Source organism: Chrysemys picta, chromosome 3 (assembly GCF_011386835.1).
Source record: "Chrysemys picta bellii isolate R12L10 chromosome 3, ASM1138683v2, whole genome shotgun sequence".
Lineage (NCBI taxonomy): Eukaryota > Metazoa > Chordata > Testudines > Emydidae > Chrysemys > Chrysemys picta.
In genome coordinates, this window is record NC_088793.1 from 70,368,514 (window position 1) to 70,395,954 (window position 27,441).

Consider the following 27,441-nt stretch of genomic DNA (forward strand, 5'->3'; position numbering starts at 1 on the left):
GGTCCCTGTCATACCAGACAAAACCATGTCTGGTTTTATCTCTGTACCAGCCAGGGGACAAAGGTTGGACTAGCAGAATGGTGGGGTTTAAAACTGGACAAATGGACAGCCTGGACCATTGTGACCATCCAGTCTGACCACCTTGGAACCCAGGTCACAGAGCCTCCCCACACTCAGTATATATGGAGATATACCTATCTCATAGAACTGGAATGGACCCTGCAAGGTCATTGAGTCCAGCCCCCTGCCTTCACTAGCAGGACCAAGTACTGATTTTGCCCCAGATCCCTAAGTGGCCCCCTCAAGCAGAGCTGTAACTAGCTATTTTTGCGCCCGAGGCAAGAATATAAAATTGCGCCCCCCCCAGCGCCGCCCAGCCCCCCCAAATCGCAGCCCCCCCCCAAGCACCGCCCGCTCCGTGGAAACAAACCCTCCTTCCCCAGAGCCGCTGTGACAATGCGGTTCTGGCGGAACCCAACTGAGAGTGCCAACTCAGGACAAATTGCTCAAATAGGGCAGTTACAGCCCAAGGCTGGGGTTTTTTCCACCTCTAAGGCAAACCAAACCAGCCAGACTAAGAGGACTTCAGTCTCACCCCACTGGCTAACTGCAAGTCCCACAAGCAATCTCCTTAGATACTCCAGTTTCCCAGTATTACCACCAGTACCACTCGTTATGGGGACAAATGGTTATGAAAACCAATACCCCAGTAAAAGAAAAAGGTTCTCCTGATCCCAAAGGACCAAGCCCCAGACCCAGGTCAATATACAAATCAGATCTTACCCACAAATCACGCTGTAGCCGATTCTTTAGAATCTAAAATCTAAAGGTTTATTCATAAAAGGAGAAAGATAGAGATGAGAGTTAGAATTGGTTAAATGGAATCAATTACATACAGTAATGGCAAAGTTCTTGGTTCAGGCTTGCAGCTGCGATGGAATAAACTGCAGGTTCAGATCAAGTCTCTGGAATACATCCCCCGCTGGGATGGGTCCTCAGTCCTTTGTTCAAAGCTTCAGCTTGTAGCAAAGTTCCTCCAGAGGTAAGAAGCAGGATTGAAGACAAGATGGAGATCAGGCATCAGCCTTATATAGTCTTTTCCAGGTGTAAGATCACCTCTTTGTTCTTACTGTGGAAAATTACAGCAACATGGAGTCTGGAGTCACATGGGCCAGTCCCTGCATACTTTGCTGAGGTACAAGGCGTATCTGCCTTCTCTCAATGGGTCCATTGTATAGCTGATGGTCCTTAATGGGCCATCAAGCAGGCTAGGCAGAGCTAATCTCAGCTTGTCTGGGATGTCACCCAGAAGCATAGCATAAGTTTGCCATACAGACAGTATAGAGCCAATATTCATAACTTCAACTACAAAACTGATACACACATATAGACAGCATAATCATAACCAGTAAACCATAACCTTGTCCTAGACACCCCATTTGACCCCCTTTATACAAGATTTGGGTGCCACTACAGGACCTTGTCAAGTATCAGGGGGTAGCCGTGTTAGTCTGTATCTACAAAAACAACAAAGAGTCTGGTGGCACCTTAAAGACTAACAGATTTATTTGGGCATAAGCTTTCGTGAGTAAAAACCTCACTTCTTCGGATGCATCCGAAGAAGTGAGGTTTTTACTCACGAAAGCTTATGCCCAAATAAATCTGTTAGTCTTTAAGGTGCCACCAGACTCTTTGTTGTTTTTTTACAGGACCTTGGTTGCAACAATGATCTATATGGTCCCAGTTTATGTCAATAACGTCACACCCCCAACGCAAAATTGATGCAGGAAGGGATGACACAAACATCACTGACTGCATCCCAAGAGCTCCCCATCCTGGGTTCTGTCTCACTACAGCTAGTATTGGGTTAGAAGCCGTACCAGTGTATAACAGAAATGGTTCATCAAAGTCATGTTCAATAACATGATTGAACCTCTTTACAAACTCAAGGTAACACTTAGTTAGAACAATAGTGGATTGGATCTGCTCTGGCAGCATGGTTCCTGTATGTGCCATGTGATCTTGCCAAGAGCTAAAGAAAACTGCTACTTTATCCATACAAGCTCGGGCCAATGTTTGGAACCCAATTAACATCGCATAAATGCAGATATTAATGTTCTTCATAGTCCAGGAATCTTGGCATTTAGCCATGAAAGCAATATGGTAGTGTGCCTCAGTTTTCCTTTTCATACAGCACATTAGGTCTGGAATGTCCTTTCCCCTGTGAAAAGTTCCCATATTGTTTATATGCATTGCCTGTGAAACCCCAGTGTAACAAGGCCTTTTAACATAACGTGTGTTTTCATGTATTCCTTTTAACATGTTCAATGAATTCTCCAAAAGATTAGGCACATTGTATATTTTTACCGTTTGTGGCAATAGCAACACATTAATTACAAAATTTAGCAATAACAACAAGTTCATTGCAAGTGTCCATCTACAGTCATGTTTGTCATGCCACCCCTTTGGCTCAATACCATTGGAGTTTGGGCATTTTAGGGTCAACCTGTGGCTTCCCTTTGCAAAATTCAGTTTTCTCTTTCCTCCTTGTCCTGCAGGATCAAACCCTGATTTCTCTTGCTTAACAGAATTCACTGGCTGATGGGGTGGGCCCTCTTTGCTAACAGCTATTAGCAAGTCCTTCCTTTCCCAGCCAGGCAAGTAATTTGCACTACCCCAGACCAGAGCCAGTCCACCAGTTTTCATATTCGTAACTGCTATCATCTCCAAGGCTGGACTCTGTCTTAAAGAGATACCACACAAATCCAAAGAGTCTGCGGGTGAGAGTTTGCTTCCTCTCCCCCGCATCCTCAAGCATTTAGCCATAAAACTGCTCTGCTCTGACACATCAGTAACCAAATCTGTCCTCAAACCCTGAAGCACAAACTGCTCATTTAAAGAATCAGAAAGGAGACATTCCTGTTCCAACACCATTGTCTCCCCAACAAGTTGGCCCCACACAGCCACTTGGTTATAGGGATGCCTCAATCCCTTAACAACTTTTACTTCCTCTGAGACCTTCTCAAAGCTACCCACACTGGATCTTTTACAAGGAAAGTTAGTGGATCCCTTCACAACAGACAATTTTTGGCTGCTAGGAACTGAAACTTCCTTGATTAAATCACTCTCACACCCTTCAATTGCAGGGAACTGCTTGCACCGAGTACCATGAGGATTCCTTTCTCCAGGAGCTTTTCTAAGCAGCAATTCACCCCTCACAGAAATTCTGCCCTTACCCTCTTCACCTAGGGCTTGCTCTAAAGGCACACTTTCCTGAGCAACAACAGACTCTGTCTGGATCTTACTTATATTCAGGATCACCTTTGGCCCATCAGGCAGATTTCTACACAATCCCCTTTCAGGCGAACCCATAGACTTCCTAGATAAAAGGTTAGAAATACTTCCCTTCTCTTTGCCACACACAAGCTTAGGAATTTTTTCCTTTTTGCTACAAGTTGTTAAACTGTCCGTAGGTAACACAACCAAATTACCTTTCTGCTCTCCTTGTGCCCTGGCTAGGGTATCACCCTGATCAGACAGAGTTGTTACACCCTTTTCCAACCACACATGAGCAACAGGCAAAATACAAGCAACAGAACTGTTTGGTCTCTGGGATTTTGCTAAGCCACTAACTGGATGCAACCTAGTTACGGGGCCATTCTCCCCAGCAGATGCAAACTTAGGACCATTCCCTTCCTGGGCTTTGGTTGAATCCAGAACCAACTCTGAGACAACTAAATTACTCTCAACCATCACAGGCCGAAAGGCACCTTCTGTCTGCTCCACAGACAAAAAAGAGTTGGAGACGCATTTTCCTTTACTAGACATACTGTCTGGGATTTCATTTCCCTTGTCCCAGCACACCGGGCTGTTCACAGACAACTGCTTGGAGACTGGGGTAGCTTCCTCCATAGGCAAGTCAACACCCCTGACAGACACAGGCACATTTCCTTCACTGTCACTATTCTTCGCACAGGAAACAGATAAGGTATAGGGGCACCCATCTTCCACTCTCCTTGCCTTCCCAAACTGCTGACTAGATAAAGCCATCAGCTCACAAGACTGCCTAGGCTCATCCAAAATCTCCTTGTTCTCCTCTCCCTTCGCTTGATCTAATTCCAGATTTACTTCTGAGACATTAGATAGACATTCAGAAACTTCATTCACAGCCAAACAGCTACTTTCCAAAGACAAACTTTTGGAGAAACCCTCCATAGGCACAACCTTAGGATCAATCCTCTCTTGTGCCTGGTTTGTATTAACTTGACTGACCATAGCTTTAATATCATTTCCAATCATAATATCCTTAGGGATTATGTCTTTTACTCCCACAACCATGGTGCCCTCCCATCCCTTCCATTTCAGGTGGATTTTAGCCAAAGGCACCCTGACAAAATACTTAGATAAGGCTACAACAGTTACATCTTCACCTGGCAAATAATCTTCCTTCCTGACCAGACTTGCTTTAACCAGAGTAATATCTGCTGCGGTGTCCCTCCATGCCATACACCTCACTCCATTCACTTCTGCACTGCTAATAAACTCTGCATTATTTTTCCCATATTTAGCTTTAATGTGAGTTTTAAGGTCAAATCCTTCAGAGACAACAGAAACAGCATTTGCACACAGGGCACCAATGCTGGGCTCTGTGTGGCTTGCCTGTGAGTTTACAACAACAGGGTTAGCATTGGCCGTGGCATTTGGGGTTGCTGGTTTTGGGCTGCCCTTCAGTGTCGGGCAGTCTGGTCTCATGTGGCCCAGCATACCACAGCGATAGCATGTAACCTGCTGGGGATGTGAGTTCCTACCCTCCGGGCCCCCTTGAACTCCTTTAGAAGAGTCAGGTTTATTTTTAAATCCTTCCCTCCTCTTGAACTGGGGAGAATGGTGATCAGTTTTCCCCGGGGTTTTACACCCTTCTCGAGCCCTGTTTTGGGTATGGGCATCAGCAATCTCTGCTGCCCGTAGGACTGACTCAGGGTCCCTGTCACACACAGCTGCTCTCACATTGTCAGGCACAATGTCTAAGAACTGTTCCAAAGTTATTAAATCCAGCAGTTTTTCAAAACTCCCATGAACCTTTGCTCCCATAACCCACTTTTTAACAAAACCCATCAGCTTATGAGCACATTCTACAAAAGTACAATCCTTAGGCATTTTAAACTCTCTAAACTTAACTCTGTAAGATTCAGGAGTAACCTTGAATCGCCTTAACACAGAATCCTTAAACCGCTCATAATTTAATGCTTCTTGTTCCCCCAAGTCATTAAACACCTCCCTGGCTTTTCCAGTCAGTCTGGTTAGCAGGACAGGCATTCGCTGACCCTCAGGGATCTGGTACAGATTGCAGAGCCGTTCAAAGGTAGACAAAAACTCCTCTATATCCTCAGTATCATTGTAAATGGGACACATCCTTTCCCAGTTTTTCTCATGGCGGGGGGGAAGTGGAGTACCAGGTGGGGATGACTTTCTCCGCTCTTCCATTACTTGGAGCTGAAGTCTGGCCGTCTCCTGTTCCATCCTGTGAGTCTCCTGCTCAGCAGCGAGCAGCTCTAGACGCCCCTTACGGGCTCTCTCTTCTCTCTCATCAGCCTCCTTCTTTCTTTGATCAGCTTCTTTCTCTCTCTCAGCAGCCTCTTTCTCTCTCTCGGCAGCCTCTTTCTCTCTCTCTCTTTCTAACTCTGCTATTTTGTGCTTCTCCAGCAATCGAAGATCTGCTAGCTTCTGTTCATGCTCAAATTGCAGTTTACTTGTCACCCTTTGCATCCTAATTTTTTCTGCCTCTTCTGCAGCCTCAGGTAAGGGCTGTGCTCTTGCCCCCTGATCACTGGCTATTAGCAAATTTCTCAATTCTTCCTTTGTAGCTTTCTTTCTAAAGCTTATCCTCTTTTCTGAACACAAATTTTCCAGGGCTTTTTTCCCAAGTCCCTCATATGCTCTTTGCTCAGCCATTGCAGCAGCTCTTTAACCAACAAAACTCTCAATCCCAAAATTCAAATTTGGATAGCGTGGGGTTCTGACCCAAAGCTTAATTGACCTGGTTCTGTGGATCCAAGCACGACTACGCCACTGTGACAATGCGGTTCTGGCGGAACCCAACTGAGAGTGCCAACTCAGGACAAATTGCTCAAATAGGGCAGTTACAGCCCAAGGCTGGGGTTTTTTCCACCTCTAAGGCAAACCAAACCAGCCAGACTAAGAGGACTTCAGTCTCACCCCACTGGCTAACTGCAAGTCCCACAAGCAATCTCCTTAGATACTCCAGTTTCCCAGTATTACCACCAGTACCACTCGTTATGGGGACAAATGGTTATGAAAACCAATACCCCAGTAAAAGAAAAAGGTTCTCCTGATCCCAAAGGACCAAGCCCCAGACCCAGGTCAATATACAAATCAGATCTTACCCACAAATCACGCTGTAGCCGATTCTTTAGAATCTAAAATCTAAAGGTTTATTCATAAAAGGAGAAAGATAGAGATGAGAGTTAGAATTGGTTAAATGGAATCAATTACATACAGTAATGGCAAAGTTCTTGGTTCAGGCTTGCAGCTGCGATGGAATAAACTGCAGGTTCAGATCAAGTCTCTGGAATACATCCCCCGCTGGGATGGGTCCTCAGTCCTTTGTTCAAAGCTTCAGCTTGTAGCAAAGTTCCTCCAGAGGTAAGAAGCAGGATTGAAGACAAGATGGAGATCAGGCATCAGCCTTATATAGTCTTTTCCAGGTGTAAGATCACCTCTTTGTTCTTACTGTGGAAAATTACAGCAACATGGAGTCTGGAGTCACATGGGCCAGTCCCTGCATACTTTGCTGAGGTACAAGGCGTATCTGCCTTCTCTCAATGGGTCCATTGTATAGCTGATGGTCCTTAATGGGCCATCAAGCAGGCTAGGCAGAGCTAATCTCAGCTTGTCTGGGATGTCACCCAGAAGCATAGCATAAGTTTGCCATACAGACAGTATAGAGCCAATATTCATAACTTCAACTACAAAACTGATACACACATATAGACAGCATAATCATAACCAGTAAACCATAACCTTGTCCTAGACACCCCATTTGACCCCCTTTATACAAGATTTGGGTGCCACTACAGGACCTTGGTTGCAACAATGATCTATATGGTCCCAGTTTATGTCAATAACGTCACAGCCGCCCCGCCGAAACAGCTGTGGGCCGAAAAGGGAGGTTTGGGAGGGGAGGGGGGAAGAAATGGCACGCATAGGGTGACCAGATCACAGCAGTAAAATGGGACCCACCCCCTCCCTGCTCAGCTCCATCATCACACCCCTCTTCATCCCCTAACCCCCCGCTGGCCTGCTGCATCCCTCCTAGTCAGTCCCCCACCCACCACTCGCCTCCTTTCACCTTCTCCCTCCCCTGCCAGAAACCCCCATGCCCGCCCCTAGAACCCCTGCTGGCTCACTGCTCGCCTCTTTGCCCACCCGCCACTTGCCCACCCGCTCACCCCCGGCTCACCCCCTCCCAAAGTATAAAGCCTCATTCAAAGACCCAGGGGTCACTATATTTCTGCACACAGCAGTCAATCAATGCAGTTGTAGATAAATCTCTGCATTATGCATTTTTGTATAAGGTAGTATAATTAAGGTAAAGGAAAAATGTCTTTTTGCTAGAAGTTGAATAAGATCTTCCCCCCACTTTGTAATCAATTGCCCTGTTGAATGAATGAGGTGTGAATGAGGAAGGTGGGGAAGGCAGGCACCTCCAGACAGCTGCAACCCTTGGAGAGGGGCTGGGAGCTAGACCAAGGACAATAAGGGTATGGCTACACTTGCAGATGTACAGCCATGTGAGTTAAACCTGCCTTCGTACAGCTGAGTAGGGAAAGCACTGCAGTCTGTCCACACTGACAGCTGCCAGCGCACTGTCGTGGCCACATTTGTGGCACTTGCAGTGGCATTGGGAGCGGTGCATTATGGGCAGCTATCCCACAGAGCACCTCTTCCCATTCTGGCGGCGTGGGTTGTGGGAAGGTGGTTGGGGGTGCGGGACATTCTGGGTCCTGTCCCAACGCCCCGTGATGCATCGCTTTGCATCCCAGCAATCCCCATGTTTCCGTCCACACTTGGCGCCATCTTTCAACGTCATCTTTCAACGGTTTCTGTGCAGCGCGATCTGTGTTCCATTTCGGTCTGCGGGAAATGGAGCCCGAACTGCTGAGGAATATGCTGACGAGTCTCGCCAGCACGTCACGTTTGGCAGTCAAGCTATTCCTTAAGATCCAAAGTGACAGTAAGGAGTCCGACGATGATGTCCAGTCGCGTAACGTGTACGACACGAAATTGCTTGTGGCATTCATGGACAGGCTCAGCATTGTGAAACGCCGCTTTTGGGCTCGGGAACCAAGCACTGAGTGATGGGATCACATAGTCATGCAAGTCTGGGATGACGAGCAGTGGCTGCAGAACTTTCGGATGAGAAAAGCCACTTTCATGGGACTGTGTGAGGAGCTTGCCCCCACCCTGCAGCGCAAGGACACGAGATTGAAAGCTGCCCTGCCAGTGGAGAAGCGGGTATTTATTGCGATCTGGAAGCTGGCAACTCCAGACAGCTACCGATCGGTCACAAACCAGTTTGGAGTGGGAAAGTCGACCATTGGAATTATGTTGATGCAGGTTTGCAGGGCTATTAATCGCATCCTGCTCAGAAGAACCGTGACTCCGGGTAACGTGCAGGACATTGTGGATGGCTTTGCACAAATGGGTTTCCCTAACTGTGGAAGGGCGATAGATGGGATGCATATTCCTATTCTGGCACCACCCCACCTAGCATCCGAGTACGTTAATCGGAAGGGGTATTTCTCTATGGTTCTCCAGGCGCTTGTGGATAACCGTGGGCGTTTCATTGACATTAACGCAGGCTGGCCCGGAAAGGTGCATGATGCACACATCTTTCGGAACACTGGCCTGTTCAGGAAGCTGCAGGCTGGGACTTTTTTCCCAGAGCGGAAGATCACAGTAGTGGAAATAGAAATGCCCATTGTGATCCTTGGAGACCCCACTTACCTGTTAATGCCGTGGTTCATGAAACCCTACACAGGGAGCCTTGACAGCAGCAAGGAACGGTTCAACTACAGGCTGAGCCGGTGCCGAATGACTGTGGAGTGTGCTTTTGGCTGTTTAAAGGGCTGCTGGCGATCTCTGTATGGGAAGCTGGACTTGGCCGAAAACAGCATCCCCGCAGTTATATGCACATGCTGTACCTTCCATAATATTTGTGAAGGGAAGGGTGAAAGATTCAGTCAGGCATGGACCTCCGATGTTCAACACCTGGAGGCTGAATTTGCACAGCCAGAGAGCAGGGCTATCAGAGGGGCCCAGCACAGGGCTGCAAGGATTAGGGATGCCTTGAGGGAGCAATTTGAGGCAGAAAACCAGCAATAATGTCTGGTGCCCTGCACGGGAGTGAAGTGCAGTGGTTACAATGTTAGTAGGAATCTGTGTTTGCTAAGCTGATTTGCAGTGCCTGTTTCTTTTACTTTATGCAATAATAAATAATGTTTTCAAAGCCAAAAAATCTATTTATTGAAAAGAAACACAACTGTTTGGGAATCAGAAAGGGCAAGGAGGTGGAGTGGGGAACGGTACAATCACAGATTTGCGTATGTCCTGTCTGGAGTACGGTGCAATGAGGGCTGCACTTCAGGATGGTTATACTGCATGGTGATGGGGGTTGAGTGCAGAGGGTAAGGATCGTAGTTCTCAGGGCTGGTTGGTGAAGATACAGGTGTTGGAGGCAGCTGGTGGTGGTAAGAACCCGGAAGTTGGGGAAAGTGGGTTGGAGGTGACATGGGGGCACAAGGCAAAGAGTTTTGAGACAAGGGCTGCGGGGGGGAGGGAGGGGCGGACGCGGTAGTGCTCCGCCTGCATGGCTACGAGCGCCTGGATAGAGTCCGCTTGGCACTCCATGATGCTTATCAGCCTATCCGTGCTTTGCTTCCGGTGCGCTGAGCTTTCCTTGCGGATCCTGCTTTCACTCTCCTGCCACTCCTGCGCTTTTTGATTCTCTTTAAGAGATTGATGCATCACTTCTTGCAGCATCTCTTCTTTGCTTTTTCGGGGTCTCTTCTGGAGTTTTTGCAGTCTTTCAGCCGGTGATAACACGGATGGCTGAGATCTCAAGGTTGCAACTATAAGCCAAAATGCAACACTTAACAGAGGCAGCATTGTTTATACCAGACACAGTAATGATTCCCCCACACTTAAGGAGGGCACACACTGTCTACACAATAGCATAATTTTCCCGTCCCAAAGAGAGCGCACATAACCCACGGGAGCCCCAAAATGGTGAGTAAGGGGGACTGATTGTTTCAGGGCCGTACTGTCCTCTGGGTTTCTGTGCCTTGGGGAGAGCCAACAGCTGCAGGGGGCACCTACACTGAACACTGTCCCAACATTTTCCACAGGAGTTCATCCTGGAAGATATCTCGCTGCTGAGGGTGACCTGGGAAGCAAGGGAGGGTCTTCTACTGCAATGCGGCTTCCGCCCTGGCCCATATGCAGCTTGCCTGTGTGCAGCAATGGTCCCCCCGCCCCTCATGGCACAGTGGCGTGGACACATTAGCCTGACAGGGACAAGGACCACAGTGGCTCTCCCAAGAAACCTGCGCAAGCGCATTACCCACGTTCTGGATGAGACTTTAGAAGAGATTATCGAGGCCAATTACCGCGATGTGATAGACCACATCAATGCGCTATTCCGCATCTAGGCATGCATGCAGCCCTAACCCTCCTCTCCTGAAAAAATTCCTTCCCGAAAAAAAAGCCGCTTACCGGTAACCTGCTCTTCTGTTTGTCCTTCACCAAGTACCGGCCGCTGCGAGTGGCCACCTTCCCCCTGGCTCGAGAAGAGCTCCTGGCTGCCTGCCTCCAGGGATTCTGGGGTGTCTCCCCCCACCCCAGCAACCTCACTCCCGCTTTCCTCCTCCTCCTCCCCCCGCTCTGAAGTGTCCATGGTGGTGCTCGGAGTGGAGGTGGGGTCACCCCCAAGTATCGCGTCCAGCTCTTTGTAGAATTGGCAGGTTGCGGGGGGAGCACCCGAGCGGCCGTTTGCCTCGCGGGCTTTGCGGTAGGCATTCTGCAGCTCCTTCACTTTAATCCTGCACTGCAGAGCATCCTGGTCATGGCCCCTTTCCATCAAGGCCCTTGATATCTGCCCAAAGGTATCGTAATTCCTACAGCTGGAGTGCAGCTGGGACTGGACAGCTTCCTCCCCCAAACACTGATGAGGTCCTGCAACTCGCCATGGCTCACTGCTTGCCTCTTTGCCCACCCGCCATTTGCCCACCTGCTCACCCCCGGCTCGCCCCCTCCCAAAGTATAAAGCCTCATTCAAAGACCCAGGAGGTCACTATATTAATGCACACAGCAGTCAATCAATGTAGTACCAAAAATTAAAATACTGAAAATGGATGCCCCCCTCCATGCACTGACTCGCCGCTCACTTCCTCCTCACCCCACCTCCAAGTATCAGGGGCGGCAGGTTTGTAGAAATTTTGGTGGTGCCCAGAACGCTCAGAGCCCCGTCCCAAACTCTGGAGGCACACCTGCCTAAGGCTCTGCGAGGGAGTTTGGGTGGGGGGAGGAGGTCTGGGGTGCAGGCTCTGGGCTGGAGTTTGGGGGCCGGACGCTGGGGACTGCCATTACATGTGGCTTCCTTCCTCCCCTGCTGCCCCTTGCCATAGCCTCACTGGGGGTGGGGGATGGGGCTGCCCCTTGCCCAGTTTGCAGGAATGGTGGCTGGGGTGGGTCGGGGGGTGGATCCAGGGCGTCTCTGGCTTTTTTGCCACCCCAGGCAAAAAAGCCTCCCACCGCCCCCTGGCGGGGAGCGCCGGGAGGAGGGCGCCGAGCCCGGCCGCAGCCCCGCTCTCCCCGGCCAGCCGAAGCGCCGGGAGGAGAGCGGAGAGCCCACTGCAGCTCCGCTCTCCCCGGGTGAGCGCCGCCCCCCTCCAGATGCCGCCCCAAGCACATGCTTGGTAGGCTGGTGCCTGGAGCCGGCCCTGGGTGGATCACAGGGTCAAACAGTACGCTCACTGAAGCCCCAGCAGCTGGTCAGGTGAGTGAGGTCCACCGGCTGCAGGTGATCCTGTCTGTCTCCCACCAGAAGCCCCCTCGGCATCTCCTCCAGGTGGGTGCCGGGGGAAGGGAGGGCTGCGAAGTATGTGTGTGCCTCCTCCCAAAGTGCAGTAGCTGCCTTAGCTGGCTGCCTGCTGGTATCCTGTTGCCAAGGCAGCAGCAGCTTTCCTTTGGGCAGGGAGGCTCTGGGGCTTTTATGCGCCCCTCAGCTTTAGGTGCCCCAGGCAAGTGCCTCACTCACCTCACCCTTGTTACAGCACTGCCCTCAAGGACAGGGCCAGCTCCAGGGTTTTGGCCGCCCCAAGCAGCCAAAAAAAAAAAAAAAAAAAAAAGCTGTGATTGTGATGGCAATTCGGTGGGAGGTCCTTCACTCCCAGGTGGACTGAGGGACTGTCTGCTGAATTGCTGCTGAATACCTGGATGTGCCACCCCTCTCTGGAGTGGCTGCCCCAAGCACCTGTTTGAGAAGCTGGTGCCTGGAACTGGCCCTGCTCAAGGATTGAACTCACAACCCTTGGTTTAAGCAGGCCAATGCTCAAAAAACCCTGAGCTATCCCCCCCACCCACTGACCATCTTAACAGGCCATTGCATCAGGGAGAGAAATCCATCACCCACCCTTAGGTGCCAGAGCTTCCCCCCCAACTCAGTACCCCACAGCACAGCCTTGGGTATTGGGCTCAGAGACAGAAAGCTGTGGGGAAGCCCCGCCCTCTGCCTCTCCTCGATGTGTTATTGGATCGTGCACCACTACAGACCCCTCCCAGCGCGGTACATTGCTCAGCAAGTCCTCAGGCGAAAGGGGATATTTGTGAGGCAGCGCCGGCCGTTGAGCTCCGACAGACCCGCTGGCGTGGAGCTCGCGCCTGCTGATGCTCAGGGCAAGGCGGACTCCAGCCGTTTCCGAGCCACCCACCTCTTGCGGCGGCTTCATGGGGCCGCAGGAGCCGGCGCAGAGCGGTGCCGCCGCCGTGTCCCCGGCAGCGCTGGAGAAGCTGAAGCAGCGGGCGGCTGAGTGCATCGAGCTGAGCGCCGAGCGGCTGAGCGCCCTGAGCCGGGAGATCTGGAGCCGCCCCGAGCTGGCCTACGAAGAGCACCAGGCGCACGGCGCCATGACCCGCTTCTTCTCGTGCGCCGAGCTGCCGGGGGCCGCCTGGGCCGTGCAGCCGCACTACAAGCTGGACACGGCTTTCCGGGCCGAGTGGGGCCCCGCCGCCCCGGCCTCGCGGCCGCTGCACTTGGGTTTCCTGTGCGAGTACGATGCGCTGCCCGGGATCGGACACGCCTGCGGCCATAACCTCATCGCCGAGGTGGGGGCGGCCGCGGCCCTGGGCGTGAAGGGCGCCCTGGAGAGTCTGCCCCAGCCGCTCCCCGCCGCGGTGAAGGTGAGACCCGGCGAGGGAGGGGGGCGATCCGTCGCTCGAGGCGGAACCTGCCCGGGAATGAGGGGAGCTGGCCCGATTTGGTTCCCATCCCGTTGCTGCACAAAACAACTTCTCATTTCCCAGGCTGAGCTCTCTCCCTGGCCATCAAAGGCACCAAGAAGCCACGGTCTCCAGCATGTCTACTCAGTATTTAATCTAAGCACAGTCCCTGGCCCATCCCTGCGGGGTTTATTTTTCTGCCAGTCAGGTTTTTAGAAAGACAAGGTGGGTGAGGTAGGTAATGTCTTTTATTGGACCGGCTTCTTTGGGCGAGGGAGACACTGGAATGTTTTCTTAAAGTGTGTTTATGTAACTGCAGCCTGCCAGTGACATCCTAGTTCTCATCAGCCTTTGTTACACTGCAAGGTGTGGCTGTTCGTGAGCAGTCAGGGTTGGAGGCTACAGCAGCAGGGCATTGCAAAGCACCCCAGGTTACAGGGTAGGGATGACAGAGGCCCCCTCCACTGGTCTGTGTAAACATGAAATTTTTTCTCTCTCACCAACAGAAGTTGGTCTAATAAAAGATATTGCCTCATCCACCATGTCTCCGTAACATCCTGGGATCAACATGTACAACACTACTGTGCACAACAAAATCAGGTTGTTGACAATTTTGTTGACCCCTATAACCTCTTCTAGATCACTGTGCTGGGAACTCCTGCAGAAGAAGGTGGAGGTGGCAAAATAGATCTCATAGCAGCTGGTGCTTTTGATGATCTGGATGTTGTTTTTATGGCCCATCCAGCACAAAGTGATGTCGCTTATTTACCTGATGTGGCTGAGCATGAGTAAGTAAGATGTTTGAAAGACACTTTTTTTTTTTTTTTTTTTTTTGCTTTCTGTACATCACAATCTTTTCAGCGAAGGGAGACCTGCCTTTACAGTAGTTAAACTTGGAGTCTGGTAATCACTGATATTCCTCATGTGTAATATGTAGTCCGTTCATGAGCAAGTTGATGTACTCAGTACTGAGCACTCAAACCCAGTTCTTGTATTCTCCTAAAATGTAATGTTCGGGCCTGCATCTGTTATGTTTATTGTTGCAAAAATTTTAGAGATAATATCTAGTCAGGGTAGCAAGTGGCATTTCATTTCATTGATAAAACTTAAATATGTCATGCTTATGTTAAGGAAGCTAACACAAATCCTGACTTTCTGCAATCCAGCTAATTAGCAATAATGCATTGTTATATAGCATATTATGTTTCTGGGAAAATATTTGTCCATGTTGGTGCCACACAATTCTACTCCTGAGTTGTCTTTCTCGGACATTTGTTGTATTTTATTGCTCAATGATGCAGTCTTTTTGTGCAAACTGTATATTTTTCAATTCCCTGAAATTCTTTATTCTCCCTTGGACTGATTCTGTTAAAATGTCCCAAAACAAACATTTGCATGCATCTTAAAGCCTTCTAAAGTTAATTGGAAAATATTTACTTTTAAAATTTACTGAAAGTAGGATTATTTCTGTCCACAATGATAGATACAATAGTGTTCAAACTAAAGTACTGTCAGCCTTAATTGGAATGGGGAAAACGTTCAAACTCTTGACTTGGAGATGACTTTGCTTTCTGTTGTAAAGCAGAATGAAAGCTAGTTGGTATAAAACAACCTTGTCACTAATCTCAAGAGCGTGAAATGCTTTTTCTTGAAGAACCCATGTATCATGGCTTTTTATATACAGATAATATCCAAGGATTCAAGAGCAAGCTGTAAATTTTTGTTTTCTCCATTTACACTGTTGGTAGCCAACCAGTTTGTCCTACTGATGCTTCAAATTAATCTTGAAGATTTGTTTAATAAAAGTTCAGAGGTTATGTCAGTTATATAATTCATCAGAAATAATCTGTCCTTTTCACAAGTAAATTTACTTAACTCATATATGAGTGCATAGCTTTCTAGGTTTCATAACAAAGTAATGAAAATGTGTGTTTTCAAGTTCACATTAACTTGGCAGTGCCTGCCTCTGGGTTAGTGTCTCTGGAAAGACATGGTTTCCTTTCTCAAGCAGACGATTTAACTAGTCTTTGGCCTCTGAGTTTTTTGCTCCTTCATCTGTGTCTCTGGGACTGATTGCAACCTGTCCTTCTGATCTCAAGGACCGCCTCCCCTGGAGTAAAATAGAGTAGCCCGTGCCCAAGATTTTGCAGTCTGTATTTTCTCAAACTTCTTATTTCCTCTACAAACATTTAAGGCTTATTTGATCCTAGATTGTAGTGAGTAGTATGTTTCTGCAAATGTTAACTGCTTCCTATACCTAAAACTTCATTAATGTAAATGTATAACTTATAAATATTATGGTTTCTTTTGACAGACTTCCATTTAATAGACTTCCGATTCCTGTCCACTCTCCTCCTTAATCGCCCCATTCTTAGTTTTGTATTGAACAAAAGATCTGCTTCTCTGGTCTGAAGTGAGCTGTCTAGTGCTGCGGGGTTCTCAGATTGTCACAGCGTGGATCACTTTGTCAGATCCTTGTGAAAAATCTTCTCTTCTAGGCAAGGTTGTATGACATTCCTGTGGCAACAACAGAATCTGCATGGAAAAGTAATGTTGGGAAAGTCTATATTGTTGCCTTTAGAGTGATAAGTGATAACTGCACACACTACTTTTTGCTCTTAACTTCCCCTCCCCTTCCACTTTTCCACTGAGTAGAATCCAGGAGGAGAGCAAGCATGGTGAAACATGGCCTGCTCCCTGTGTACCATCATTAAGGGCTTGTCTACACTGGCAATTAACATCGCTGCAACTTTCTCGCTCAGGGGTGTGAAAAAACACCCCCCCCCCCCCCCCGAGCACAGAAGTTGTAGCGCTGTAAAGCGCCAGTGTAAACTGCCCCAGCGCTGGGAGCTATGCCCCTTGTTGAGGTGGGTTGTTGTTTTTTTTGTTAGAGCGCTGGGAGAGCTCTCTCCCAGTGCTGCGGCAATGCTTTAGCATTGCGAGTGTAGACTAGCCCGAAGTCCTCCTGTGGACCAGTTTTGGGACCTTTGAACTAGTGGTTAGTGATAGGATAGACAGTTGAGATCTGGGCTCTATTCCCAGCTATCCATTGCAAAAGTCGCATGTTCATTCACTTCAGTTCATGTATTTGGAAAATGGTGATAGGATTGTTGAGGCTTACTGATTGACAGCCTTTCATCCAAGGCAAAAAGTTTGAATAATTGAATAAATGTTTTTGTTAAAAGCTTCTTTAGGAAGCTGATAATTTAGTTCAACAACCTATCTCTTTTCCCCCAGAGTGCTTATGGTATGGATTGGCTTCTTTTTGAAGTTCAGGTTGCACGGTTTTGCAGCCTTGCAAAAAGTTCTGTTTACCCAGTCATTTGAACGAATAACTTTTGTGCTAGGCTTTTGCATTTCTAAAGGCTAGGGTATATTTTGAGGTATTGGAGTCAGGAGGGAGGGAGGAAGAAGGGATGTATTTTGGGGCTTGTAGCAGTGCATGTTTTATTTTAAGACACTATAGGTGCATTCACCTCCATATTTGAGGCTTCTTTTCTGCCATCACTAGCCCCAAGGAGCTTCAGAGCTAACTTACATTTTGGCTGATGTCTTCTGGCCACGAGTTATAATTTTTTGCTTACACTTGAATAATTTATACAAGCTGTTTTCTAAGATGGAAGAAAAAAGTATGTGATGATCACCTTAAAGACTGTTTTATGTCTTTGCAATGTCTTATTTCAAATGGGTTGTCCTGGAAACTTCAAATGAAGTACATTCAAAAACCTTGGTGAGATTTAGTTCATACTCCATTTCTGAGTTGGAGGAAAAAAATACTCAAGAAGGTGTTTGTGGGTTTTTTTTTTTTTTTTTTTGCTAACTCGGAACCTCAGAATGGGGTGGTCTGGCTACAGCGGATTTGGGACATGCATGACTGGTGAGGACATCAGCTTTTTAGTTTAAAAATACAAAAAACTCAAATCAAACTTCTCTTCCTTTTTGTGGATATGCAACCCCCTTCTCAAACTACCCCATGAACTGTTTTCTCTTGCCTAATACCAGCTATTGGCTGGCAGCCAGAATTCTTAACCTACTCCTGATATCTTCTCTGCCCCTTTCCCTCCACTTCCAATCTTGTAGCTCTATTCCCTGTACATTCCTTCAATTATTCTCAAGTTGGTGCCAACAATATCTCTAGGAAAAACTGTCTATCCTTTCCCTGGTACCTGAGCAAAACTTCCACTTTTCTAAGGCAATAAAGTTCCATGGCAATGGGGGATTACTGTATAATGAGAACTCTAGGAACTTCCTAGCCACATAAATGTGGCATGAAGTAAGAGGCCAGGAAGCTCTCCAGACTCGGTGCCCTTGGGTGAGAGGTTTAGGTCATAGGCATCTGGGCCAGATGTATCTTGTAACTGACTTCAAGTAATCTTTCTTAATCCATTACTTCAACAGGCTTCCATTCTGTACCAGGTTCCATAGATTCTTGCTCCAAGTTTCAGATTTGCTTCCTTGAACATTGTATTAAAACAAATCCATTAGAAATTAAAGTTAAGATTAAATTTATAATAATCCTAAACATTTGCAAGTATGAAAGGCTGCAGTTGATGCACCCAAATGAATTTTGCTGGGTAGTGATAATCTGATCACTAAAGTACATAGTTAAGTAATTTGAATGCCTTATCTGTGACCTTCTCTATTGCCAAACCAGAAACTGGTGCTGTACTCTTCAATAAAACATATTTTGTTAGTGATCATTAGAATACCTTACTCTGAAGTATACAGTGGTTATATTGATTTTAATCACCTTTGTGACTATACATTCAGTGCATGCTCTACAGATAAAATGATCTTCAGCATGCTATGTGCCACCAAATAAAAAGTGTCATTAAACAGTGAACTTATCTTGTTGTTATAAACCTCTTGGGCTCAGATAATGGAATGATAGGAAGCACACATAAACAACAAAGGGGTACTAGCAAAGCATCATACTGTCATACCTGTACATGTGGTGTGAATTATAAAACCAATAATCTGGTGCACATGTTTAATGGTGCGTGTGTTCAGTGTTTCATCTGCAAGTAATATCTTCTCCAAATTTAAGAGACTTCAGACATCAAGATTTTATTGAAAACAGATGTAAAAGGGAAAATAAGCTGCTAACAGTTCAATCGCTTTACAAATTCTATCCCATGGACAAGTGTTTTCTTTATCTTCACCCTTAACTCTGAATGTCTAACTGTCATGTTTTTTTCTTAATTTACAGAGGGGTTTTTTTTTTTTTTTTTTTGGTCTGGGGATGCATTTAATTTAAAGCTTAAATAGTCTTAAGGAGTTTTTCAAAACATGATGAGTTCTTGTTAAGGGAAAAATGTTGATACTGTTTGCAGATAGGCAAGAATTTAAAGGTATAGATTTGATACTGTCAATAAGGAACTTCAGAGTAAATTTATGCTATTTGTACAGTGCATCTAATTGCTGTCCGTGTTGGCAACTAGCACTGGACCTCTTTGGGTATGTCTACTCTGCAGTTGGTGTGATTGCAGCTCAAGTAGGCATACCTGTGCTAGCTTAAATCCAGCTAGAATGGCTAAAAATAGTGATAATGCAGCTGTGAGGGCTTCCCTGCTATTTTTAGCTATGCTAGCTAGATTAAAGGTACAATCACACCTTCGATTGCAGTGTAGACGTTAATCCTGTTGAAATCTGCCTTAACTGTGTGTAGAAAATTTCTATCTAATTATCTGAATTTCCAACATCTATCATCTTCCTCTAACTGCATATTCTTATAAATCTCATATAGAAGAGGGGAAGCAGAAAAATCGCAATAGACTTCCTTTTAACTGTTTTTTTTCATGTAGTTTTCATCCTGCTTCAAATCTGTTTTCTTCTCTGGCTCGTCTTACTTCTGCCCTAGAGACGCTACCAATTTCTGAGGAGGAGGTAAAAGAGGCTTTATGCTAGCCCATACCATGGCTTCTATTAAATGGTTAGGTGCATAGTAGGACTCTTGCTGGCAAGAAGTGGATGGCAATAAATTTATATAGCAGGATATTGCTATTTTTACTGCAAAGAATCTGTTCTTAACCATTGTAAATGTATATAGTGCATTGTCTATTTTGTTTTCACCTTTGGAGTGTTGGCAGAGTTTGGGGAGGGATAGGACAATCTTAATTTCTAAATCTCTTTCAGGATCTATGCTTTGGTGGTTAAAGGTGGTTTAGCTTCCCAACAGTTTAGGACCTGGTAAATCACAGCTTAATCTCTTATGCTTCAAAAACATTGATATAAAATTTTAATAATTGTTGGGTGAATCCAAAGGGACGTTGATTTTAGTTTTTAAAAGTGGACAAAAACAAATAAGTCATGGCTTTTATTTCCTAGTGTGACTGTGAAATACTATGGAAAAGCTTCTCATGCTGCTGCTTATCCTTGGGAAGGAGTAAATGCATTAGACGCTGCTGTTCTTGCATACAACAATATATCAGTTTTAAGACAGCAAATGAAACCAACCTGGAGAGTTCATGGTGAGAGAGCTTCATTCAATCTTATGTCCACCAAGTAAGACTTCTGGCTATTTGGATACTGACTCTGAAAAAAATCCTAAATATTGTATTGTTACATTTAACTGGAAAAGTAATTTGAAATAATTACATTTTTCATCCAAATACCTTTCTAAGGGAACTTCTATGGTACCATCAACATTTAGTATAAACTGTTGAATGCAGACCAATAGGAGGGCAGTATGGCCTCAAGTCATAAGCATTCTTCCTCCATATTTACACAAATAAGACACTTTTATGTATATTAATGCAGATTTAATATTTACATAAACTGAATATAGCATTTCATAACTGCCAAACTTGTCTAAGACTCAAGACACTAATGGTGAAGACGCTGTATTGGTATAACTATAGCCATACAAATGCTTTGTAAACTGGAAACAATATTTTTAGGGAAGCCTGACCAGCTGGAACAAGATATAACATAAGCAATAAAAGCTTCCCTTGACAGAGATTCAAGGATCTTGTTACTGAGTTGAGGCAACAGCTAATAACCTTCCAAGGAACCCAAGCTTGTAAAATGAATGTCCTAATCTATCCTCTAGTATTAAAATATATTTTAGGACTCTGATTAATGTCAAACTGAAGTATATCTTGAGACCTCCCTTCAGCAAGATTTTGAAAGTTTTTAATTTTTTGCTGTGGGGTGGGGGGAGAGAGGTAGAGGGAGAGTAAGGCCAGGATTCCAGGCAAGCTTATTTTTCTTCCCCAAATAAAATGTTGCTAGCTTGCCAAAAGTACTAGGAAAATCAATATTCTGTTCTTTAACTCTATCCAGTTTTGTTAATGTGTTACAGCACATCTTTAAACACTTTTCTCCTTAACTTTCTTTCTTTGGAAAAGTACATATTATAGTGTGTGCATTGCACAAATCTGCTTGATTGCCCACTTGCCAGTTCCTTGTTTGTCCAAAGTAACTTTTTCTGGCATCCATCCATTATTCTTATCTCCAAGCCTCTTATATTAATTGGCAAGTATGGTATGGGAACACTAGCAACGTCTCTTCCCACTGAAGTTACGATAACAAAAGATAACTATTGTGGAGAGAAGAAATCTAATATGGTGCTGAGTAAGGTGTGTAGAACACCTAACAAGAAATAACTTTTATTCAGTAGCTGGCTTTTTCTGTACCCATATCTGGACATGATGGAATGGTATCCATTTGTTTGAAGGCACGTTTTCTGTTCAAACTTGGCTCCAAAATTAGGCTTTGTAAGAAAGGAAGATTCTACAAAATGTAAGATCAATGGAAATGTTTCCAAAGAATGGCAAGAGTCAGTGAGGATACTAGCGAGCTTGCTTTCCCCTTTGTTGCAGCAAATGCCAATTACTTTGCAATGAAGAATTCAAACTTCATGTCGGTGTGCTAAAACAGGAGAACATGAAGCTGACCAGAAGCCAACTGATCTTTTCTTCATTGTCCAAACTAGCAAAGCAAAATAGGAACACATGGCACAAATGGTAAAATAAACTTTCAAAAACCCCTTGAGTTTTTGAATCCAAGGAGGTCTTTGTAACATAGGGCAAGGACGCTATTTTTAAAAAGATTAACTTAACACTACCAGAATGGCTGGCTGTAACCATGAGGAATGTGAAAATCAAGACGTATGCTTGTGTAACTTAAACTCTGGAGAATTACTTGGCTATATTTAAACTAAGTGCTTACATATGGTCTGTGAACTTCTGTCACATATTCATTCGTTTAATTTCTCTTGTTTTCCCAGCGTTGGCAAGATTGTTTCACAGTTTAGAATGTTTGCAGTGAATAGCAGGGGAGAACTGTAAATACTACTTTTGCCTTTTTGTGTGTGTATGAACTCAAGGTGAATAATTGAGTTGTGTCTCAAAAAGAATGCAGTGATACCAACCTTAAAAAGTCTGTATACATGATATGTTGTGAAAGCTTCTCTCTCTTCAATAGAAGTTGGTCCAGTAAAAGATTTTACCTTACCCACCTTGTACACATGATACTCCTTTCTATTGAGCTGACTGCGAGGGGAAGTAATTGAGTCCAAATACAAAGTTTAAATGGTGCATTCTCAGGACTTAGTGCTCAGCTGATGCCTTATCTCTAATACTTCTGTTTTGTGTGCTCAGCTATAAATGAGGAGCTTCATAAGGCAGAGTACGTAATTTTGCTTGATCCTTTGCAACATTCAATAATTGGTCTCTTCTCTTCTGTAGGTATAATAAAAAATGGTGGCGTGAAACCTAATATCATCCCTTCTTACACTGAGCTAGAGTTTTACTTGCGTGCCCCTTCACTGAAGGACCTCACCATTCTGACAAAGAAAGCTGAAAATTCCTTCAAAGCTGCAGCTGTGGCCACAGAATGCAAAGTAAGAATTCTAGAGCAGATTCATTTATTTTTATCATTTTGAAGTTAGGCTAAAATAGGAGCCTAAGTCTTTGTTTACATGATTTGTATGGCACTTACCTTTTTAAGGCAACCTAAAATTTAGATCTCTGAGTACTAATCTGCTACTCCACTATGTGCTGAAAAAGATTTTGTTGGTGAAGAGAAACATTTAGTTGCTACAGTTCTAAATATCCTAGATTTTCAACTGAAGCTTTCCCCAGTCTTATGTCATAAGCAAAAGTGTTCCCAGTAGTATGCTCAGGATAAAAAAAAATTGTATTGGTCTTGACCAAGTCAGGTCATCTTGCAATTTATCTCTAACTTCTGAGACTGTAATTAAAGTGTAGCTAATGGCTGTCTGCCATATTGCTGTGACAAAAATGTGTGTGTTCATCTGTTAGTAAATTTGTTGTAAAGGGGCTAATAATTTGTAGCCTCAATACATGGTGAGTGAGTTAGTGAGGACCAAGTTAAAGTTCATGGAACGCCCTTTTGAGTCATCAGGTGTTCTTTTGCCTCTTAGTGGAAATTGCTTTCCCTACCGGCCTTTGCTCCAGTTAGAGAAAAATTTCAATAAGGCTCGTTTATAATGAAAGTAAATTGGTAAGGCCTCATTCTAAACTTCTGACCAAAGTCATCTCTTTGGCTCTCTTACCTGTCTTTTCCAAACCACATGGGTTCTAGGTGAAGCTAGATTGACTACCGTGGATGTTAAAAAGGGCTGTTATAATCTGGACAGAATTAGGCATGGGAGAAATCAGATTGAGTCTTTAGTGATCTATCTAATGACTTGCAGCCCAGCTTGCTAGTTACAATACAACCTCAGAGTTACAAACACCTCAGGAATGGAGGTTGTTTGTAACTCTGAAATGTTCATAACTGAACAAAACATTATGGTTCTTTCAAAAGTTACGACTGAGCATTGACTTAATACAGCTTTGAAACTTTACTATGCAGAAGAAAAATGCTGCTTTCCCTTTAATTTTTTAATAGTTTACATTTAACACAGCACTGTATTATTATTTATTATTATGATGATTTTGTCTCTGCAGCTGCCTGATTGTGTGATTGTGTATTTCTGGTTCCAGATAGGGCTTGTGGTTGACTTGTCAGTTTGTAACTCTGGTGTTTGTAACTCTGAAGTTTTATTGTACTTACAATGGGGGATCTGTTGAGGCAATAGTACAAACAGGAAACCAGCCTATTTAGGCCATGTCTACACTACAAACTTTGATCAACACAAATTACATCTGTGTACAGTTGCTAAATCTTAGTATAGCGCTTGAGCACGTATACATACTTGGCTGCTTGTGTCCATGCTGTGTGTACTCAGCAGGCTTGCCTGTATTGATGCAAAGTGAAGATAGATATCCCAATATGCCACCGTTCAGTGCAATGCCTTTTGGGAAATTTTCTGTGTTGTGGGGTAGAAATTAATTGCCCAGAGATCTCTGGGAGTTAGGGGTCAAGTTCCCAACATGCAACTTTCTCCATCTCATAATGCCATCCGTTTCCCATAATTTTTGCGCCTTTAAAAAACAAAAAAAAGCCTTGCCACAAATATGCTCCGCACTTTTCAGTGTCTGCCATCTCTGACAGAAGCATGGAGCCCACAGAGATCTGTGCTGCTCTTACAAACATTGCAGATAAAGGATACATGATTCTCCTGTATTTGCAGACCCACTGGAAGTACTGCAACAACAGGAGATGACTATTTATTTGAGAACCGTTTGCTCAGGGACAAAGTGAAAAACAATTTGGTGGTGGTGATCAGGAAGCTGCTGCAGACAATGGAGCACCATTGTTGGGCCCAAGAAACCAGCAGTGGGTGGTGGGATTGTATTGTAATGCAGGTTTGAGACTGTGGACCGTGGCTGCAGAATGTTCAGATGTGAAAGGCAACATTCCTGCATCTGTGTAGTGAGCTCACCCTAGCCTTCAAACTCAGACCCATAGACTTTAAGGTCAGAAGGACCATCATGATCGTAGCCTGACCTCCTGCACATTGCAGGCCACAGAGCCTCACCCACCCACCCATGTAATAGGCTCCTGACTTCTGGCTGAGCTACTGAAGTCCTCAAATCATGATTTAAAGACTTCAAGTTACAGAGAATCCCTCATTTACACTACTTTAATCCTGCAAATGACCCATGCTACAGAGGAAGGTGAACCCCCCCCCGGGGTCTCTGCCAATCTGACCCGGGAGAAAATTCCTTCCAGACTCTAAGTATGGTGATCAGTTAGACCAGTGGTTCTATATCAATCTTTTTCGTTTGTGAACTGCTAAAAAAGTTTTGAATGGAGGTACAGACCCCTTTGGAAATCTTAGACGTAGTCTGTGGACCCCAAGGGGTTCACGGACCACAGGTTGAGAACCATTGTCCCAAGGACACTAGACAGCCTGGGCAATTTTGCTAGCCAAAGACAGTTTCCATTTTGGTAACGCCCTCCTTGCTTTTCTGATATGTACAGATGCTTCCAATTCGAAAGCTCAGGAAACACAGATGGTCAACAGCTGCAAACTATTAACTTCCAAATCCTGTCTTAACTTACAAAGCAGAGCAGAACAGTTGGTTTTTAGGTCCATGTAAAGCAGGGGTACCTGACAAATGCGGTCTATTTGCCCGGCTTCTTGCCCATAAAGTGTGTGCTTGGTATTGGGTGTGGCAGAAGAACCTGAATACAATCTGACTTTTTCAGACTGAGTTTTGAATGAAATCCTCACAGCATGCTTCACCGCTCTCCTGGCAGCTGTGGCAGGAGAGCGCTCCTACTAGAGGCCATCAGACTGCTCTCAAGAGAGAGGATTGCAGGTCAGGGTTTAAGCTCCTGAGTCAGCTTTCATGGAAGTCACTAGGAATCTTTTCCTGGATTGTTAGGGGAGCTAGATCAAGCCCAAAGGTGCCAGTCTAGCAAAGCAGTGAAGTAATGGGACTTAAGCATAGACTTAAAGTAAGCCCATTCCTAAGTGCGTGCTGAATCAGGATGATTTGCTGAACTGGAGCTAAATGAGTTTAGTTAATGTGTTTTTATAAAGTTACAGAGCTGAGGATAAATCATTGACACCAAGAAAGTGGAGAAGACACATGGGAAGAACACAGCAGAGACAAGAGATCTGGAAGACTTTTTCAATCCATAGGAAAGGTAGACACTGGCGGCTTTAGCAGCAGGGTTGGGAATAACTGAAGCTTTCGACACCCAGAGTGTGGGATGCAGTTTGGAATTGTGAGATGAGATGTGTTTATCAGAAAAAGAACATTAACGTTTGAATGGCCATCTGGTTTCAGAGTGAAAGCAACACTTAAGGGCAGTTCATACCTCTCAGAGCTATTCTCTAAGGGCTTGTCTACACTGGCAAGTTTTGTCCCCCAAAACAGCAGTAGCATACAAAGTGCAAGGTCACTTTTTTTTGGAAAAAACACCTAGATTTGTCAACAAAATACTTCCAGTCCTGTGAGAGACTTTTGTCTTTTCCATTCCCTTTATTATTGACAAACAGCCAGTATAGATACCACAGGTTTTTTTTTTTTTTTCCAATTTTATTGGCCTCCAGAAAGTGTCCCACAATTCCCATGCTGCCACTCTGGTCAGCAGTTTGAACTCCGCTGCCCTGCAGCCAACCTGCCCCTCCCCCTTGCAAGCCCCAGGATTTTTAAATTTCATTTTCTGTTTGTTGGCTTCCCAGAAGGAGCTTCCCAGGTGGCTTCCCAAGTGAGCAAGTAATTATACCTTTGCAAAACTTAATGTAACTTACTTGCATGTATTAAAAAATTGGGGGAAGAAGCAGCCTTCTTATCTCTGATCCACTGGCTCACAGATGCTGTGTTTGCTAACAATGGCTTTGCGAAAAAAAGCCTGCTGTTTCAAATTGTGCTTACTAAAAACCCCTCGTTAGTTTAACACTTTTTTTTGTCACTATACATTACTTTTATAACCCAGGGTTGTTTCTGCATGCTCCTTCTTTTTTTCTTTTTTTTTTTTTTTTTTAAATTAAAACACTTATGCCAAGGGTCCTAAATAAAAAAATGTGTCTTTAGACAAACTTGTCTTTTCAAATGTTTATTCCTTTACAAAACTTTCACCTCTATTTGTTAAAAAATGGGAAAAGAAACAAACTTGTTCTCTCTGATCCACCGGTTTACAAAATAAGGGGTATTTAAATTGTCTGTTACTAAAAACCTGGTGTTTTAAACCTGGGGTGCTTCTGCCTGCTCCTTTTTTTTTTTTATTACAACACATACAAAAGGGATGTGTCTTAGGTTTGTCTTTTCAAGTCATTATACCTTTGCAAAACTTAATGTAACTTTAACTTGTGTTTGTTAAAAAGCAGGTAAAGAAGCAAACTCCTTCTCTGTGATCCACTGACTCACAGAGGCTGCTTTGCTAACAGGTGCTTTGCTGCAGCTTCACATTGTGCTTACTAAATAAATAACCCATTAGCCTAAAACCTAGGGGAAAACTTTTAAAAATTGTTTGTTACTAAAAGCTTATGGTTTTAACTTTTATAAAAACTCCTTCGTAAAAGGGCTACATGGTGGGAAAAATGCTGGGGGCCTGTTTCTATAAAACAGTTAAAAGAAAGGGGGAGAGGGGAGGGGGGGAAAAAGAGGAAGTTGTCTATTGTTTAAAATCTCGGAACTCTAGGATTGGTTCAGAAAAATAAATTCTATGATGCTGCTGTAAAACAGCCTCTGATTGGGCCGATCCAAAGGCGGTGATAACAAGTCTGAGAGAGTCTGAACCAGGGATAGAAAGACTTAAAAGGTGAGAATTCTCTCTCTCTCTCTCATTTTCTCTCTCTCTGACTCAACCATGTGCTGTCTATCTTTGCCCTTTGCAAAGGGGGCTCTCTTTTCCCTTTTCTTGCCCTGTTCTTTCTTGTAACCTTTTTTTTTTTTTCTTAACCTACCCTGATATTGAATGCTTTTTTATTCACTTTTTTACCCTGTGCTTACTAAACAGACTCTGCCTGCTTCTTTCTCTCTCATTTCTTTTTTTATTCACTTTTTTGCCGTGGGCTTACCAATCAGGTTTTGCCTTTCCCTTTTTAAACCTAGT

The 27,441-nt window shown here is 44.9% G+C and overlaps 2 protein-coding genes and 1 long non-coding RNA gene across 4 annotated transcripts in view; 1 reads left to right on the plus strand and 2 right to left on the minus strand.

The window, feature by feature from the left end:
- Positions 1-858: 858 nt before the first annotated feature.
- On the minus strand, positions 859-6,417 carry LOC135982270 (uncharacterized). Its single transcript, XM_065588198.1, has 2 exons — positions 1,713-6,417; positions 859-1,479 (listed from the first exon to the last, which is right to left on the minus strand). The coding sequence occupies exons 1-2, from the start codon at positions 5,950-5,952 to the stop codon at positions 1,427-1,429; spliced, it is 4,293 nt and encodes a 1,430-aa protein (XP_065444270.1). The 5' UTR covers positions 5,953-6,417; the 3' UTR covers positions 859-1,426.
- A 3,110-nt stretch (positions 6,418-9,527) lies between these two features.
- Positions 9,528-11,113, minus strand: LOC135982271 (uncharacterized). The gene is made up of 2 exons (XR_010599535.1): positions 10,795-11,113; positions 9,528-10,151 (listed from the first exon to the last, which is right to left on the minus strand). It is a non-coding gene; the product is annotated as an uncharacterized LOC135982271 (long non-coding RNA).
- Positions 11,114-12,862: 1,749 nt separating this feature from the next.
- PM20D2 (peptidase M20 domain containing 2) overlaps positions 12,863-27,441 on the plus strand; it is a 34,898-nt gene continuing 20,319 nt past the window's right edge. The window contains exons 1-4 of one of the 2 annotated variants that reach the window (XR_010599536.1): positions 12,863-13,479; positions 14,158-14,306; positions 19,846-19,988; positions 22,209-22,363. Coding sequence is in view for 1 of the 2 variants with exons in the window: in XM_005299711.5 (XP_005299768.2) it covers positions 12,967-13,479; positions 14,158-14,306; positions 19,846-19,988; positions 22,209-22,363 (960 nt within the window). In the remaining variant the exon portion in view is untranslated. The remainder of the gene's footprint in view (positions 13,480-14,157; positions 14,307-19,845; positions 19,989-22,208; positions 22,364-27,441) is intronic. The other variant, XM_005299711.5, reaches the window with a different exon arrangement.

Coding starts and splice junctions, on each gene's coding strand:
- LOC135982270 (XM_065588198.1), bottom strand. CDS start 5,952: ATGGCTGAGCAAAGAGCATATGAGGGACTTGGGAAAAAAGCCCTGGAA. Junction 1,480..1,712: donor AGATCATTGTTGCAACCAAG/GTCCTGTAAAAA, acceptor ATACTTGACAAG/GTCCTGTAGTGGCACCCAAA.